Source organism: Stegostoma tigrinum, chromosome 9, assembly GCF_030684315.1.
Source record: "Stegostoma tigrinum isolate sSteTig4 chromosome 9, sSteTig4.hap1, whole genome shotgun sequence".
NCBI classification, from domain to species: Eukaryota; Metazoa; Chordata; class Chondrichthyes; order Orectolobiformes; family Stegostomatidae; genus Stegostoma; species Stegostoma tigrinum.
This window is the reverse complement of record NC_081362.1, coordinates 25,159,668-25,179,441: the sequence shown is the minus strand read 5'-3', so window position 1 is coordinate 25,179,441 and position 19,774 is coordinate 25,159,668. Positions and strand designations below refer to the sequence as shown.

General features: G+C 39.9%; 1 protein-coding gene across 3 annotated transcripts in view; it reads right to left on the bottom strand.

The window, feature by feature from the left end:
• Positions 1 to 921: 921 nt before the first annotated feature.
• The window catches only part of agpat4 (1-acylglycerol-3-phosphate O-acyltransferase 4 (lysophosphatidic acid acyltransferase, delta)), a 174,503-nt gene continuing 155,650 nt past the window's right edge, over positions 922 to 19,774 (bottom strand). For 2 of the 3 annotated variants that reach the window (XM_048536764.2, XM_048536763.2), the window contains exon 9: positions 922 to 1,418. In XM_048536764.2, coding sequence (XP_048392721.1) covers positions 1,330 to 1,418 — 89 coding nt within the window. In that variant the 3' untranslated portion in view covers positions 922 to 1,329. Of the gene's footprint in view, positions 1,419 to 15,221; positions 15,289 to 19,774 lie in introns of all 3 variants that reach the window. The other variant, XR_007248158.2, reaches the window with a different exon arrangement.

Sequence of the window (19,774 nt, the reverse complement as noted above, 5' to 3'; positions counted from 1 at the left end):
TGTTGTCACTTTTGTTCATTTGATGTGGCTAACATTCCTTTAGACATCACAGAATTTAAACAAGAGAATTATATCGTGTATTACTCTGTAGCAACACAAATCTAATCTCATTTAGTTTGTTGCCACTAAATTCTGTTATATATCAGTATTCTCAAAGTTTGGCATTCCAGTCTTGTAATCAAATGGGCACTATGTCGATATCTTGATAAAATGACAAAAGCCCCACGAGATCAGTTACATTGCTGACCAAAGACAATTTCCTTTCAAAAATAAAAGGGCACTACAAAAACAGATTAAGGAGATACTTAAGAGCAGTCCACAGACTATTTCATAGAAATTTACAAAACATGTGCCAAAGTATTGAGAACTGAAAAATGTCACCTTCTGTTCCTTAATTTCAAAATTAGAAATATTAAACAACTCATCTATTTAAAAATCTGCAAAGCACTTTCTCCAGGTAAGCTAGTCCTTTAGAATTTATTTATTTTACAGTTTCCTATCGCATATATCTTTTCTCTCTCCCGGAGTTGCACCTTGCTCTTAGCAAAATGGCAGGCAAGTTACCCAGGCTTTCTGACAGCACCAAAATTACACATTGAGAGATGCAGAAGAGCTGCATTGGATGCAAGGTCGATTATTTTCTCACCCCATGGTGAAATGCCATCATTCACTTCACAAGAAAGATTACAGCAAGACTAGTGGCATTCTTCGAGAGCCAGATACAAATCTGTAACTTTTGACTTGTAACTGTTATGCAACAATCTGTAAGAGCAGATCCACCTACTTTACAGACAAAGCACCTCCATTCGTCAAGGACTGGACCACCTATCAGAAATATTTCAATTAAATAATGAAAGACATCATCTTGATCCAAGTGCCCTAAAAATGAATCCGATTCAGTAAAATACAAATGCATTTGACTAGGTTAGAAGCACAATTTTATGTTATTAGAAAAAAGCTGAATTCTTCCATTACACCAGGTTATTTTTTTTTAAAAAAGAAGTCATTTCCATTTAGATTGAAATGTCATATAATAGTGAAAACATCAACGTCAGACCTGCAAGTGACACTATTGGTGTAGAATTCTGACAATATCCAATTTCACTATTTCTTATTACTGTGCGAATGGTTTCATACACCACATACATCACAAAAGGATACCAATTCACACTACCCTTTTGTGTAGATTAAGGTGGCACTCTACACAGTGATCTGTACGCTAAAGAAACAGCAACTTAGGTGCATTATCGCCTTGACCCCAGTATCTGCCCCAACTCTTCAAAAAAAATATATTTTCTTCATTTGAGGTACTAGCAGTCTCTGTGGAAATTAATTTTTTCGGTTCATATCGTTGTTGCCATAACTGGAGCCCTTTTCTATTTCTGTCATTCCAATCATCCATCGCATTCCAATGGAGGCTGGAAAACAAAGAAAGCACTTTCAATACATCATACACAAAAATACAGACTATCAATTCAATTTGCTAACAGTTAAAATACAAAATTAAGGATGCCTGTTTGCAAATTCACAAGTCCTATATAAACAAAAAATTCAAATTAGATTCAGTATGTCCTCAATCATTGATACATCCATATTAACATTCAAGTAGCAGTTAAGTATAAACAAAAGAAGCAGGGAACAAGTAGCAGAGCTAACAAAGCAGAGAAGAAAAAGGGTAGTTCAAAATGCTGGAAGTGGAAAGCAAAGCCTATAAAGTTCAGTGCTGGAACCAATGCAAAAAAAGGACATCAAATCTGGGGGTGGTGTGGAAGAATTGTCAAAATGAAGACAACAATATTACTCGGATATATTAACTTGAAGGTGTATGTAATGGGCAAATTAATTTCAACATTAAATGTAAACTTATCACATTTTGGTAAGAAAAATGTGACCACATATTGGTCAGAATCTAAACAGGGTAGAGGAGCAAAAGGAATCTGAGAGCACATATATAAAACTGCATTGCTTCTTTATAAAGCAAACCAAAAGAAAACCAAAATCAGTCAGATTTATTTCCAGAGGAATAGAATTGATAGAAATTATTAATTAGATTCCCTACAGTGTGGGAACAAGCCTTTCGGCCCAAAGAGTCCACACTGCCCCTTGAAGCATCCCACCCAGACCCATCCCCCTGTAATCCACACACCCCTGAAAACTGCAGGCAATTTAGCATGGCTGATCCGCCTAGCCTGCACATCTTTGGGCTGTGGGAGGAAACCAGAGCACCCGGAGGAAACCCACACAGACACGGGGAGAATGAGCATACTCCACGCAGACAGTCGCCCGAGGCTGGAAGTGAACGCAGGTCCCTGGCACTGTGAGGCTGCAGTGCTAACCACTGAGCCAACGTGCTGTTGAACACGCATTAAACATTCATTAAAATTCTTGGATATAGCACACAGCTTTGTTCCAAATTGATAGAGGTATCAAACATGGTGCAAAAAAATTTTTAAGAATAATACCAATGTGAGATTATAGCCATCTGGAAAGGGATCAAAAGACTTTTTTTGAACAGCAAAGACCAAGTGTGACTCAAGAGGTCCTTTTTAAAAAAAACAGTTTAATCGACTAGACAATATCACCATTTGTGGAGAAAAGCAAAAACAAAAAAAGGACATTACTATAAGATATTTATTATGAACCAACCATTTTGATGCAGCGTCTTAAATTAGCACAATCGTTAATCATAGCACAGCTGTATAAACAGACAGAAGGAAGACCAGATAAAAAATTTTAAAAAAAGGGGTTAGGCAATTAAACATTATGAGCAAGTTCTGAAGCAGGGTCACTGGACCTGAAACATTAACTTTGCTTTCTCTCCACAGGTGCTGCCAGACCTACTGAGTTTTCCCAGCAATTTTTGTTGTCGTCATTTCTAATGAAACGTCTAATGGTCTAACTACCATTTTATTCTTTATTTGCAGGCAAGTAAATTCAAGTCAAATTGTCTGCGTTAATTAGAAAACTAGAATGTGGCTTTGATGGACATGTACAAGTTTTATGGCTAGGGTCTCTGCAGGTTGATGTTTGAAAGGCAAAGATTGCCTAGACCAGTGGCATAGTCACTGCAATGGGAATACAAGAGTCAGAATGAATAATCAACTACTGACTCAAGCTCAAAAATAAATTTCTAATTTAAACTGTTAAAATGACAATATTTACCATGCCAAGAGATTACTGGAAATATACCTTAAACATATGTGATTTAGTGAAAACCCTTGTGCAAAATTAGCAAGATGCACATTTGATTTAAAACAAACTGGAAATAAGAGTGCATGACTGTTGTGTGTATATACCATTAAAAATGAACTAAATATGAACAGCTCTTCCTTGTAGCACTTTTCCAACATGAAATTGATTCAATGATTCAACAACATCAATACGCCAGAAGCATAGCCATAAAATAAAAAACCCAAGATGCTTTTGAAGGAAAAAAAAGAGGGATGAAAAGCCAAAGCAACTGACTTAATGCCTTAAAGTCTTGTTGTCAGTGAATGGAGGAAGTGGGAATGAGCAGTATTCCAAAAGAGCGAACAGCAAAGTGTGAGTGATAACTGAAACTGCAGATGCTGGAGAATCCAAGATAACAAAGTGTGGAGCTGGATGAACACAGCAGGCCAAGCAGCATCTCAGGAGCACAAAAACTGACGTTTCCAGCCTAGACCCTTCATCAGAGAACAGCAAAGTGTAAGGCATTGGGCACAACTGGACAATTAATTTCATCCAACAAGGAGAATCCTCCATGAACAGGACTATTCTCGATAACGACAGACGCCTAAAGAGTTCAACAGCAAGACTGAAACTTTGCAATTATCTTCAGAGCATCTTCCAAAATAATGATCCATCATATTTCTTCAAGGTTTTTATTAGCACAAATATTAGTCTTCAATTCAATTCAATTCAATTCAGTTACACAACTTAATACTAAGAAACAGCCAAGCACACTGGATATGTTAAAGACTATGCCCTTACAACATCTCAAATGCAAAACCAAAAGCTTATGTTCCCAGAGAGGCCAACTATTACAGCACAGTTTGAACACTGGCATCTATAGAACAGTGTAAAATTGGATAGGACCCTCTGTCCACAAAAAGTAGGACAAAAATCAATATAGACTACTTGTAGCCTAACAATCTATCCTCAGTGGCAAAGAGAAGGAAAATGTCAGAAGTGCAACCAAGTGGCATTTCTTAATAACTATTCAATAATGCTCAGTTTGGGTTCTACCAGGATCACTACTGCAGACCTCATGATCATAGTCCAAACATGAATTATTATACATGATACAGTACAAGAAAATACCTTGGTAAGTTAGAGTCTTAAATCTGAAATGCCAGTTTAGACTGTTCGGTGCAAGAAATGATCATCGTAAAGTAGTCCTACCACCAGGACAGACCCAGAAGAGGTGGCAGCAGAGTGGTATACTTGGACGGAGTTGTCCGTAGAATCAACAGTGGATGCTGAAGTCTATGAAGTCCCATGGCATCAGCCAAACATACCAATGACCATATGTGGTGCTCCCCTGAACTGCATATTGTATACCCATTTGGAGCAAAGAAGATCCTGGCATTAATTTTACTAGGATTTGATCAAAAATTGCCAACATGGTACTGGCAGTCAGGGACAATAAAAGCATACAATGTATTCTGGGTGGGGAATCTAAAATATCCATCAATACGAGTTGCTCGGTAATGATCATTAGTGGCTGTTAGTAGTGTCGAGGACTACAGGACGTAACTGCTGAACTGAATCTGTGGTAGGTGGTAAAAGGAACCAAGTGGGAAAAATATACTTACCTCACCGTCAAATCGGCCTGCATCTTTCCAGGACAGCATCAGTAAGAGTGTTCACTGCACAGTCCTTATGGAGGCAAAATCCCATCTTCACAGTGAGTTATGTTGAGTGGTACTACTAAACAGGATAGATTTCAAACAGCAATTTTGGGGCAGCACGGTGGCGCAGTGGTTAGCACTGCAGCCTCATAGCACCAGGGACCCGGGTTCGATTCCAGTCTCGGGTGACTGTCTGTGTGGAGTTTGCACATTCTCCCTGTGTCTGTGGGGGTTTCCTCCGGGTGCTCTGGTTTCCTTCCACAGTCCAAAGATGTGCAGGCTAGGTGGACTGGCCATGCTAAATTGCCTGTAGTGTTCAGGGGTGTGGGGGTTATAGGGGGATAGGTCTGGGTGGGATGCTTCAAGTTGCAGTGTGGACTTGTTGGGCCGAAGGGCCTGTTTCCACACTGTAGGGAATCCAATCTAATCTAAACTGGGCATCCATGAGACCTTCAGCAGCAGAACTGTACTCAAAAACAAACTACAACTTCATAGCCCAATCTACCACTAAAAGTGAGCCTGCAGGTGAGTATGCCAGACACAGAACAAGGCATCTCTAAAAATGAGGCTTAACGTGAAGCTAAAACACACAGGATTCTTTTACACCCTAACCAGCACTGATAGATAGGGTCATACCCAACAGATTAGATCTTAGCCCTACAGTCCTGCTACATCCAGACAGGAACAATCCTGGACAATTAAACTAACTGGAGGAAGTGGCTCCACAAATATCCCTATCCTCAATGATATGTGAGCCCAAGCACATCAGCAGAAAAGATAAACAAACAGGAGGCTGGAAGAACACAGCAGGCCAGGCAGCATCTGGAGGAAAAGGAGCAGTCAACGTTTCACATATTACTCTTCAGGATTTAAGACAAGACTGAAGCACCTTAAATGACTTCACCCAAAATGTGCTGTGCAGATGATCCACATGACCACACCTGGAGGTCCCCAGGATCACAGATGCCAGACTTTAGCCAGTTTAATACACTCCAACATTCACCGACATTCTGGCAACAGTACCAAAGACTTGTGTTCCCTGCTTCCTTAATCCAATTCCTATTCTAAAAGGAGTAACTGCTCTGAAGAAGTCACATCAAACTCAAAGGATCAACTATTTTTCTCTCTTCACAGATGCTGCCCAACATACTGAGTGACTACCCTACTTAGAATGGGATGTACAGCACAGAAACAGACCCCTGAATTGCAGTGTTATATTTAGAGACATGGAGCTGTACAGCACAGAAACAGACCCTCTGATCCAACTTGTCCATGCTAACCAGATATCCTGAATTAATCTAGTCCCATTTGCCAGCATTTGGGCCACATCCCTCTAAACTGTTCCTATTCATATACCCATCCAGATCCCTTTAAAATGTTCTAATTGCACTAGCCTCCACCACCTCCTCTGGCTATTCATTCCATACTTGAATCACCTTCTGATTGGCAAAAGTTGCTCTGTAGGTCCCTTTTAAATCTTTCCCTTCTCACGTTAAACCTATGCCCTCTAGTTTTGGACACCCCTATCTAGGGGAATAGGGCCTTGACTATTTCACCCTATCAATGCCCCTCACAGTTTACAAACCTCTATAAGAGGTCACCCTCCAATGCTCCAGGGAAAATGGCCCCAGCCTAATCAGCTTCTGCCTATAGCTCAAACCCTCCAACCCTGGCAACATCCTTGTAAATCTTTTCTGAACGGTTTCAAGTTTCACAACATCTTTCCTATAGCAGGGAAGTCAGAACTGAACACAGTAGGTGTTCAAAAGTGGCCAAACCAACATCCTGTACAGCCAGAAAATGGCCTCCCAATTCCTATACTCAAAACACTGACCAATGACTGTTTCCTATATGTAAACTAAGAACCTGTAGTAATGGTGGGTGGGGAAGCAATGACAAATGACAAGTCAAATCAACAACCACATAAATTCATTTAATCTGTTACCAGCTGTCAAACTGCTTCTTCTAATTGTCTTCAGATATATTTTTCTCAGCATCAAATAAATGCAGTTGGAGATGAAGCTTCATTGGAGGCTGCACTAATATTAGCCAGCAGGGTAATGAAATGTCTGCAGAACAACGAGCCAGCTCAGCAAGCCAACCAACCACAACATCCACAACCCCAGCTACAAAACTATTCAAAAGCCTTAGAGACCTACGGGCAAAGTATGCTTAAAGTGACAAAAGTGGGAAAACTACACCAAATGACACAGTGCTACCTGTGAACAACTCTACTTCTTACACCGATGTCTTGGGAACCAGGTGTTACCACGTAGTGAGAGATATAAATCCCACATCAACAACCTACAAGCTCGTAGGACAGCAGGATACAACGGCCACAGGATGGTGAAGATAATCATCAGTGATGCAATCAACTGGTTCCACAGATATGACAGAGAAATTCCGCACTAAAAAAAACAAACTTTATTCCAAGATGCTAACCAACCAGGACTGGACAACTTACCTAGAACAAGGCATTGACATCAGTCAACAGGCTATAAGAGCCAAGAAAAATCAGATCATTCAGGAGAAGCTAGCCAAATTAACCCACCACAAACGACAACAACAGAGCTGCCACCTGGAAAAGAAACTGATAGACACAGAGAAAGCTGTCCTAATTTGTGGATTCAATTACAATTATAGAGATGCCAACAAGACAGAATTTTTGGCCACACTAGAAGCCGCACTGAAAACCAAATGAAGAACCATAACAAGCCAGACAGACAGTGATCCGGACACTGACCAAATTTAAGGGTGTTAACACATCAGAAAGGAAGGCCCTAGATGGATTGAAAAAGGACAAAAAAACATAATACTACTAGCAGACAAAGGAGCACATGACGGCAATCCTAAACAAACGAGACAACTTCCCCAAAGCACAGACACTACTAACTAACGAGAACACGTACCAGCAAGTGCAGATAAACCTGACACCACAACTGGGCGACAAGATACTCAAGACACTAGAAACTCAAACAAACCAGTCAAATCAACAAAAAACAGACTACTTAAAGGAGGAAACCAAGAGGAACTAACACCCTCAAATTCTATGGCCTCCCAAAAGGTACACAAACTGGAAGTACCCCTCAGATCCACAGTCTCCCTGCCAGGCACGCCATCACATAGAATAGCCAAGGAGTTACAAGGAGACTAAAACACCTCAGCAGCAAGTCACCCCACTCAGACCCAGAGTTCCTCAATTCCAAAGGTATAAGAACAGATGACAATAAAAACCACGATTTTGTTTGATGTTACTGCCCTATTCACATCGATAGGCATACCACTAGCAGGAGAAACACTGGCAACATTACTAAAACAAGAACAAGACCCAGGTGACACAATCTCCACAGACAATTCGCTGATGAGGTGCTTTAGTCTCCTTTGTAACTCCTTGGCTATTCTATGTGATGGCGTGCCTAGCAATATGCTGAAGCTACAAGACCAATGCCTCACTACCCACTTTAACAGCCAAATATATGAACAGATGAATGAGACACCCATGGGATCACCCACCACTGGACTAATAGCTGAAGTGGTGATGCAAAAACTCGAAAGCATTGCTCTTCTGCTAGTCCAACCAAAACTATGGATACGATACGTGGATGACACCTTCGTAATTATTAAACGGACCAAACCAGAGGAGACGAATTAATAAACACTCTCCCCACGATCGGATTCACAAAAGGAAGGGGAAAAGAACAAACACCTCCCACTACTGGACGTAGGCTTCATTTAAAGCTGCACTGATGATGTTACCAGCAGGGTAATGAGACGTCTGTGGAATAACAAACTAGCTCGGTGAACCAACCAACCACAACATCCACAATGCAAGCTATAAATCTACTCAAAAGCTTTAAATGAATCTGATTTTTTTCCCCATATTAGAAATTATATTTTGAAATCAAATTTGAGAGAAACCAAGGAACACACCATCATGTTGGATATCATTGACTATAATTACAACTAAAGCATATTGTCTGGCCACAGGTGAGGTCCCAGAGGAGTGCTAAAGTTGTCCCATTATTAAAAAAAGGAGGAAAGGTTACATCAGGAAATTCCAGGCCAGTCAGTCAAACCCTGATAATGGGAATGATGTTATAAAAAATTCTGATGGACAGAACATATCTGTACTTAAGAGACACAGATTAATCAGGGGCAACCAGCATGGATTTGATAACACAAGGTCATGTTTGACAGATTTGGTGGAATTTGTTAGGGAGATAGCCAGGCAGCAGGGTGGCTCAGTAGTTAGACCCAGCTTCGATCCCTGCCTTTGGGGAACTGCGTGTAGAGTTTGCACATTGTCCTCGTGTCTGCATGGGTTTTCTCTGGGTGCTCCAGTTTCCTCCCACACTCCAAAGATGTGCAGGTTGGGTAGATTGGCCATGCTGAATTGTCCAGGGATGTGTAGGCGAGGTGGATTAGTCATGGGAAACAAGCAGGGTTATACAGTAGGGTTCAGGGTTGGATGCTCTTTGGAGGGGCGGTGTGGGCTCGATGGGCCAAATAGCCTGCTTCCATATGCAAGGGATTCTATGAGTGTTGATGAGGGCAATGCATTTGATGTGGTCTAAAAGGTCAGGGTGGAGTTTCAATTGCATGGAAAGTTATAGAAAATGCTAAAGCTTTGGTGGTGGTGGGGGAGGGAATTGCTCAGCAAAGGTTAAAGTTTACAAAACAAATAATAGGACAGGCAGAATGGAAAGGCTCAGGAATCTAACCTCAGGCACAGCAGCTAAAACCTCAACTATGAGGTGGATAGCAGTCAATGCAAGAGTGAGGTGCATATTATATACAAAATAAGGTAACATTAGTTTGCAGCACAGACTGAAATGAGCCGATACAGAGACATATAGATGTAGCTGCAAGGGAATTATCAGGGCTAGGAACTAAATATCCAGAATACATGCCTCATTTGAAAAGGTGGGCAAAGTAGCACCAGTGCCTTGTTAGTAAGAAACCAAAAGTAAATTGATAGCCAAGAGTGATTTGGATGAAGAGATGTAGAATCTGTGTGGATAGAGTTGAGGAGCTGCCAAGGGAGGAAAAAAACCCTGATGGGAGTTACATACAGGCTTCCTGGCAGTAGTCAGGATGTGGGGCAGAAATTAAATCAGGGAGATAGAAAAGGCATCTAAAGAACGGCACTGTTACAATAATCATGGGTGTCATCAATATGCATGTATACTGGGAAAATCAGGTTGGTAGCAGATCTCAAGAAAAAGAATTTGTGGAATGTCTACAAGGTGGATTTTTGGAGCAGCTTATGGTAGAGTCCATTAGCGAACAGACATTTCTAGAGTTGGTGATATGTAACGAGACAGTTTGAATACTGGTTAGAGTCATACAGCACAGGAACAGATCCTTCAGTCCAACTCACCCATGTCAACCAGACATCCTAATCTGATCTAATCCCATTAGGGAGCATTTGGCCCATTGTTTAACTTCCTAACCCCTTTAGTCAGTATCTGTTATCATTTCTGGTATCATTCCCCGCCTCAAAAAAAACTTTGGCATGTGACTTTGTAAACCACCAAACCAAAATCAATTACAACTGCCCTTTCTTTTCCAAAGTTCTGAATATGCTGCTGTTCCCTAACATATATTTATCTTCCCTGAAATCTATGTTTAAACTCCTCCAATCGAGCGTTTTACCACCATATCAAAACAACAATCAAGCTAACAAGTAAAATGCAATGCTTCTGTGGCAAAGATAAATCATTACTCCTCCATGGCTCATCTTTCCAAAACTACCAGCAACGACTGACAGGATTGACAATGGTTTCTCTTCCACACCTCCTTTGTCGTCCATTGTGTGGAGCGCACTCATCTGTTTCCTTCTCTAAAGACGAACTTATGACGCCAAACCCACAATACTGACTGCTCATTTCCACTTGCATTAAAAAAAACTTCAAGACTCCGCCATTACAACCCTCAGCCACGCTTAACTCTAAACTGAATATTAATAAACTTTAAAGTTCTTCCAAAACTCTGGGTCTACAGAACTTGGTGTGATATGGGCATTGTTTATACACAATAACCCACACCAACTGGGTTCTCGTTAATGAAGGAATAGATTTTAAGTTTCTAGTTCATTTTCAAATTCACCTATGGACTCCCTCCCACCCCAGATTAATCTGCTCCAGTCCTACAGTATGGCACAGTGGCTCAGTGGTTAGCACTGCTGCCTCACAACACCAGGGATCTGGGTTCAATTCTGCCCTCCGGCAACTGTCTGTGTGGAGTTTGCACGTTCTCCTTGTGTCAGCATGGGTTTCCTCCCACATTCCAAAAATAGGTGGATTGGCCATGGTGTTCAGGGATGTGTAGGTTGGGTGGGTTACAGAGGGATGGTCTGTGTGGGATGCTGAGGTTTGGTGTGGACTTGTTGGACTGAAGGGCCTGTTTCCACACTGTAGGCATTCTATGAATACTCACATCTATATTCCTCTAATTCTGGTCTCTTACGTAATCCAGATATTAATTGCTTCAACTGCTGGTCAGCAAGGCCCAAAGCTCTGGAACTCCCTAAATCTCCCCGCCTTTTCTCTTCCTTTAAAAGGATCCCAAGTCATTAACCAAACCAGGTCATCTGCCCTCAAACTACCTTCAGCAACTCAACATCATATTTTATCTAATAACGTTCCTGTGAAAAACAGAGACGTGTTACCATGTTTAAAGTGAAATATCGATGCAAATTGTCAGACAACCACCTCAAACACTACCATGTAGAAAGCGAGCAGATACTTGGAAACACCAACTTTGAAGTTGTACATAATTGAACACACATCACAGAGCCTTCATCACCAAAAATCCTGGAATCCCCTACCTACTATGGGAGAACTTGCACTGCACACTTCTGCAATTCAAGACAGAGTTCACCACATGTTTTCAAAGGCAGTTAGGGATGGCCAATTATAGTTAGCCTTTCAGCAGCAGCTAAATCAGTTGAATAAGTTTAAAAAAATGAGAGAGGTAGGACCAAAATGGTGAATGCTTTGCAAGAGGATTGAGAGGTTGTAATTGTGGAAGGGGTGGAAACAATACATTTGAGGAGATCACAAAATTGTCACAGATCAAGTGTTTAAAATGAAGAAATGTTTTCAACCTGCTACCCAGGTTGTACTTTGGATTACCAGTCCAGTGACAATACTACTATTTCACCTTGTGTCCTGATATAATTACACCAGAATTTGAGCAGTTATACCTGAAAATATTTTTCTCATCATCCTTGTACAGAGCCTTTGTTAGACCAAAGTGAGTACTGGAGACTGTTTTGATCGCTACATCAAAACAAGCTGAATGCACCTTCAACGCTTCTCAGTTCTACCTAACTAGAATACGGACCTCAGACGTTTAGTTTGTGGTTTTGTATTATTAAAATGAAATTTAGTGATATTTTTACCTATGCCCCAGGACGTCAAAGTTATTTTCTAAGCCTTCACAATCTTCCTGTCAACATTTACTATCTTATTTATAATGAAGGGTCTTTTTAAAAAAAAATTAAAATCAATTGTGCACAGTTATTATGTTTTCCCATCTTTTGTCACTGTCCTCTTCTGTATCGTATTTCTTTGATGGTCTGTATTTTGAAAAGAATATTACAACATGAATCTGCCTACAATGTGTTCTTGGATTACAGATTTCCATTGTAGAGTTGATCAGATTCTCCTGCAAAGTTGTAGACATATGATTTGAAAGATGGCTGGACAAACCAAGCAACTATTACTGTGAATGAAGTTATTATATAAGAAAAATCTTCTACTAGTTGCTGCCTACTCCTTTTGGTACCCGATTTAGAAACAGTGATACATCTCCAAAAGGGGTACGAACTTTGTGTACAGATATTGAGCGCAAGTTTGGAGCTTAAAAATTCCAGAGTTATAATGGTTTACGTAAATTGCAAACAGTGTGGTTACAGCATTGACGCCTGTGGAATACTTCTATTGCTAGTTTGGAGTAACTAACTTTAATTCATCCCCTTAGTTGTTTTGCAGCTGGCTTTTTAATCTAGTGTGCTTTTTTGAATCTCCAGAAATATTACATCCAATGCATTCACTACCCATTCTGCTACAAGAAAGAATTCAGCAAAGTTAGCCAAACATTATCTTCTCTTTGGTACTCTGCATTAAGCTTAGTTTCTAAAACTTGCCTGTCATTTTGACAGTGGCATTAAGCTAATTAACCCTTCTCAAATTTCCTATATTTCCTAAATTTATTCCATTTCCCATCTAAAATCCCAGAATCACACCTGTATACATGATGCAGTTTACAGACACATCATACAAAAATAACAAAGGGCTACAAGTTTCTTCCACTATTTATTGAATCATGATGAAATGGCCACACTAGAAAAAAACAAAGAAAAACCTAATAGCAGCCATTTTTAGTAGTAACCTGTTATAAAATCTTATAACTGAATTGAGCACACATGTAATGTTACGTACTGATCACACCATCTTCATTTTGTTCAACATCAAGTCAACATCAAGAATACTGTCAACATGCTTGTTACATTAATTGCAGAAGTTTTTTTTAAACTTTAGTGCTATTATTTTAACATCAACCAGTCAGCTATTCACCTCTAAATACACCTAAACAAGAAATAAAAGGAACACTATTAGCTAACTTCATTCCCATTTTTGCTCTTTTTCTTTGGCAGTTGTCTAAGCTTCACTTTGTTCCTATTAACAGAAATATAAACATTACAAACATGTACCAATTCAGACTTATTGTGGTAAAATAGGCAGCTTTGTAAAGCTTTTACTATGCCCTTTGTGAACAATAAAAAGTTGATCATGTGGAATTCACTTGTTTATAGTACGTTCCTCTTTGGGGATGTATAACTGCTTCAAAATCAGGTACCAACAGGAATGGGCAGCAACTAGTGGAAGATTTGTTTATATAAAAACTTCATTCAAAATAATAATTACTTGATTTGTACAGCCATCTTTCAAATCATATGTTTACAACTTTACAGGAGAATCTAATCAACTCTACAATGGAAATCTGTAATCCAGAACACACTGTAGGCAGGTTTATTTTGCATTATTCTTTTCAAAATACAGACCATCACAGGGAAAAATTTCATTGCAATTAATGTAACAAGCATGTTGACAGTATTCTTGATGTTGACTTGATGTTGAACAAAATGAAGATGGTGCGATCAGTACGTAACGCTACACATGTGCTCAATTCAGTTATAAGATTTTATAACAGGTGATTCTGACATTGCCAGATTAAAGCATCACAAATGGTTGTAAATATATAAAGCTCAGGCTATTTCGAAATCTTCAGGTGTCAAGTTCTTAAGCCCCCTGGATCAACCAGAAGTAACATCATTTTACGCGAAGAAGTCTCCACACAGCCAATGACTTTAACAAAGCTGTTGCATAAAACATGCGGACAGATTTCTGTTAGGGGTCTTCAGGGTGGGAGATGAGTGAGAAGATAGTTCAAGAAAAATCAAAAAGTTTAATCCCTTGTATTCTCAAGACACTTTACACCAATATTATGTTTTAATAGCATGGCCAGAGGTCTGACAGTAACTTGTACCTTCACAAATAATTTATATAGTTGTCATTTTGCTGTTCTAGGGTGGATTGCAAGTCTAAATTAAGCTTCACATATGGAAACCACACAATACAGTCCCAGCAATTTAAACCGTCATTTTTCAAGCATTCACATTGTTATTTTGGAATCCACATGTTGCAGATGGTGCAACTTTTATAGATCAATTTTCTTTCAGTTAAGAAATAATCATTGCACATAGCACATGCACAGCAAGTGCTGTAAACTCTGCACCAAAATTGCATAAGATCTGGTCTAGGCACTCAGTCTTCCAGAAGGAACCACCATTAACTCCTTTAAATTCCAAACTACAGAAGAAGAAATTGGGTACTTGTAACCTTTTTACCTTTCTCCAAAAGTAGGCTTAAATTTTCATTTTTCCTGGTACGTATTCCTACATGCCAAAAGACCCTTCCGGGTCAAACACAAAAACTGACTTGCGTGTGAAGAAACTGGACTCTCCTCTCCCCTCCTCTCTCCTTCACCGTCCCCCCCACCCACCACCCCATGGTGGGTGGTTGGTTGCTTGCTGTTTGGGAATTAGTAGCACCAGAAAATACATTAGCATTCTTTGTGCTGTGCTGCAGCCACTTTGGCAAGGACTAAAAAGTATTCACATTTATAGGTCAAGTGCCAAGAAGCTTGAATGCTATGCTTTAAAACAAAGTGTAAGTTACAATAGTGTGCCTAACATTACGTGAATTTCACTTTCCAAGTAGACAGAGGCCGAACTAACAGCATTTTGAAGAGAATGGAGACATTAAAAAAACAAAAAAAACTTATGCTTTCAAATATAAAAAGGTGTCTAGAATTCATTACCTTCATAAACCAGGGGTTTCATCATTTTGGTGACTGCACAAGATCAGACAAGGTAAGCTTTACCAAACTAGAACAGGTGAAGAAAAATGAAATTGATTGAAAACTATCATTATTCTATGTCCTTTTCACTGCAGCACAGTGAAGTAACGAACAAATCACATTTTCCCAGTTCTATTAGTAAAGTTTATCCCTGTAGACAAAGCATATGTTTTCTAAACCACAGCAACCATGCAGCACACACATGCTTAAAGAGACACAAACATGATATTGTCTCACTAACCTTGAGCTGACCTACATATAGGGAAACACAAAAGTCTGAGGAAATCAAAAATAGCAAAAACTTGAGCAAATGCCTAAACAGGGAATACAATGGCTAGAAGAAATCTAGTTTCTCCACTAATCACATAGTGAGCTGTTTTTAAGATCATTTCTTACTCAGGAATATCTGTTGGAAAGTGAAGAAAATTGAATTATCACAAATACATATCCACTATTAAAAAAGTCAAGCCAAGTCTACTCTGTCCACAACCACAACAGTGAAGTTATGTCCACAGTCATGAAACGGTTCATAAATAGGTGATTTACCAAACGACTCAAATTTTATATAGATTGGCTGGGGCACACTTCCAGACCTAATCTCTATTAGTTGACCCCAGCTGGGAGAGAGGTAGGAACACTATTTACCCTAATTATGTTATTTAGTTTTGTTATTTAACATGAGCACTTCTTCCAGTGGACTACAAATCTTTAATGACTGTGAGGGAATCAATCTCCTTAGAATATATGTGCAACAGCAGGTCTATGATGCATAATCTCAGAATTCCAAATGCAGCCCAGGAACAGCCCCCAGAAGTGACCGCAAAGTCTGTGGAACATGAGATACTGGAGTAGGACTTCTGAAAGTGTAATTTGCTATGCAAGTATGTAGGTACAAACCCAACATAACCATTCTAACTGAAAACTTAAGGAAAGCGGAATGACGTAATTATAACAGCAATGGCGCACAGTTATGATTATAATTAGAGGAAAAAGGCATGCTTTCATTACAAGAGGAAAATACTTCTACTTCTAACAGCAGAGTGCAAAATTTATTCAAGTTTTATCACTGTTTCATGCTCCTCTTCCTGCACCCAATCCACCAAACCCTTAACATATTGGCTTTAAGATTAACAGGCTAGAAAAGCTGTAATTGACAAAAATGGAATTACAATGCATTTCCATGGGAAGCTATAAGTTACTGTCTAAATTTCCACATCTTTCAAAAACTAAAATATTTTGTTACATACTAAAACCTTAAGAAGGCCCTATTCACCTGGAAATATAAAAAGTTGAACATCTATATTACAGTAATCTTCAAATACATCTGCCTGCATTTTATATGTACTTTGTTGTCACATGTTTCTCTACAATATGATACTGTTCCCCTTGGGGTATTGCTCCACTGGATGCAGCATTTTGTACTTCTCCCTTGCCTTGGTACCAAGATACGTGCATTCCAATCAATGCTTCATAACCTCCTTTATGAAAAGCTTTCACGTCCGTTTGCATGCACACTTAGTGATTCAGTTACAATTGGAAGGGCAGCCAAACTACGGCATCATTACATTATTTTTGCTTTTGTGTCTTTGTATCAGTGTTAGACCTTTTCTCTTGAATACTGAGTCGCCTCAAAGGCCTCCCAATACCTCAGTACTTCAAGTTTCCAACTCTCTTACTGTTATTCCAGGCTCAGTTTTCTTGTAGGTAAACCTGCAATTCCCCTCCACGGCTACTTTGCTATTCATGAGCCATTAGGCACTCACTGCTGCATCATAAGCCACAACCCCCAACAGTCTTATGCCTCGCTCACCAAATCTCAAACCCAAAGTGCTGGTTAAGGGCTAATCTTTAATCACTCCTGATTATCTCACCCTTTTCCACACACTTAATGGTTTCCTGTCTGGGTTATTCATATGACAACTTTCTAGAACTACCTTCAATAATTTCCACCCTTAGCCTCTACACTAATTCATTGGAGGTGATTTTAACCTCAGCTTGAATCACAGTCTCTCTCCTTCAAATTCACTTTCTTCCTTGACCTCATTCTCCATGCAGATTCCCCAAAGCATATTCACAGTCACACGCTTGACTTTGTCATCTTGTGGTCTTGTTACTCCCATTGTATTGATTTCAGATAAGGCCATCTTTTCTTTGTGCATCTCTCCATCCATACCAAATAAAAATAATTGATTGTATTTGTCATGAAGATTGGGACCATCCGATCAGCTACCTCTAAGCCTTCCCTTCCATCCCCAAGCCTGCCAAGGCCAGTGTTCTCTAGGGATCCTTCCTGCTCTCCTCTAATCTAGATTCCTTTCCTAGTTTGTTTCTCATCTCTCCTTATGCCCTCTTTAACCAAATCTTACCCACAATACCCAACTCCTACTCTTTTGATCCTATTCCCACTATATTTGCAACACCTTGCATTTATCCAAATTAAACTTCATCTGCCATTCCTCAGCCCACTGACGCAGTTGATCAAGATTTCGCTGCATCCCCAAATAATCTTGTTCACTGCCCACTACACAACCACTCTTGATATCATCTTCAAACTTACTAACCATACCCCCTAAACTCTCATCCAAATCATTTATGAAAATGACAAATGACAGTGGACCCAGCATCAACCTCTGTAGCATGGTAGGGTCAGCACAGTGGCTCAGTGGTTAGCACTGCTACCAGGTTCGATTCCACCCTTGGGTGACTGTGTGTGGCATTTGTACGTTCTCCATGTCTATATGGGTTTCCTCCATGTACTCCAGTTTCCTCCCAGAGTCCCAAAGATGGGCAATTTAGCATGGCCAATCAATGCAGCCTGTACAATGTGTTCAGGGATGTGCAGCTTAGGTGGGTTATACTAGGATGGGTCTGGGTGGGATGCTCCAAAGAAAAAAGAAGTCAGTGTGGATTTGTTGGGCCAAACCGCCTGTTTCCACATTGTAGGGATCCTAAGATTCTATGATTAAGGGCCACTAAAAGGTACAGACCACCCAACTTTCATTCTAGGCTAGGTTAGCCCATTTTCTGAAAGATCCATTCTGACGGAGGGTCACTGGACCCGAAACGTTGACTGATGTTGCCAGACCTACTGAGTATTCTTCAGCAATTTATGTTTTCATTTCTGTATGTTTTTCTCTCCTTGAATTTTCACTTATTCTTGTACTTCATTTCCCCTTGCAAAAGCCAACTTACAATTTGTCTTTCCAAATGCTTCCTGCATTGGTATTCTAACTTCAAATTTGTTTTAAAGCGTATAGTCCTTTCTGAATATACAAAATTGCAAGACATTTTAAAGAAAAAAAATAGAATTTATACTTTCCACATTACACTCCATTTGTTATTTGTGTCGTCATCACACTTAGGCTGCAACAAGATGTAGACTGGTTACGTGCAATCCTCAAGCTTAAGTTCCCACCTAGGTTCACATTGTATCTGAGTTTGTTGGCAATGGCATGTCTCTTCATCCAAGTCAATATAGAATGTAAGTAGCTGATGCCCAAACACTGATCCTTGTGGCAGCCTATTCATCACATGCTGACATGAAACTGCGTGGTTTATTCCTACTGTTTCCTACCCATGAACAATCTTTCACTCCCAAAGTATTAACCTCAAATCCACAAGTTCTTGTCCTGTGTAACCTTCTTAAATGCCTTTGGAAATCCAAATATATATCCACTGGTTTTCCTTTATTTACCCTGTGATAGATTTTCAAAACTGAAATTTCTCAAAAAGAATTTCCTTTTCATAACACCACGCTGATTCTGTCTGATCATTCCGTGCTTTTCCAAATGCTTTGTTAAGACTTTAATAATTCCAGATGAACTGGTTTGAAGCTCAATCTTCTCTTTTTTAAAAAAATTGCAGTGTTACATTTAAAAAGTTAGAGCTGTACAGCATAGAAACAGACCCTTCGGTCTAACTCATTCATGCTGACCAAATACCCTAAATTAATCTAGTCCCATTTGCCAGCATTTGGGACATGTCCCTCTAAACCCTTCCTATTCATTGATGCCTTCAAAAAAGTTCTAATTGTACCAGTTTCCATGACTTCCTCTGGCAGCTCATTCCATGCCACCCAGTGAGAATGTTGCCCGTTAAGTCCCTTTTAAATCCTTCCACTCTCACCTTAAACCTACACCCTCTAGTTCATGAACCCCTCCCCGCCCCCCACCCCAGGGAAGAGACCTTGGCTATTTACTCTATCCATGCCCCTTGTGATTTTAAAAGCCTCTGTAAGGTCGCCCCTCAGCGTCCGTCGCTCAAGGGAAAATAGCCCCTGCCTATTCAGCACAAAAACAAAATTGCTGGAAAAGCTCAGCAGGTCTGGCAGCATCTAAGAAGGAGACAGAGTTAACGTTTCAGGTCCGGTGACCCTTCCTCAGAGCCTATTTGGCCTCAGCTTATAGCTTAAGCCCTGGCAACATGATCTCCCAACTCCTACGCCCAATGCACTGACCAATAAAAACAAGCATACCAAGCACATTCTTCACTATCCTGTCTACCGGTCACTTCAC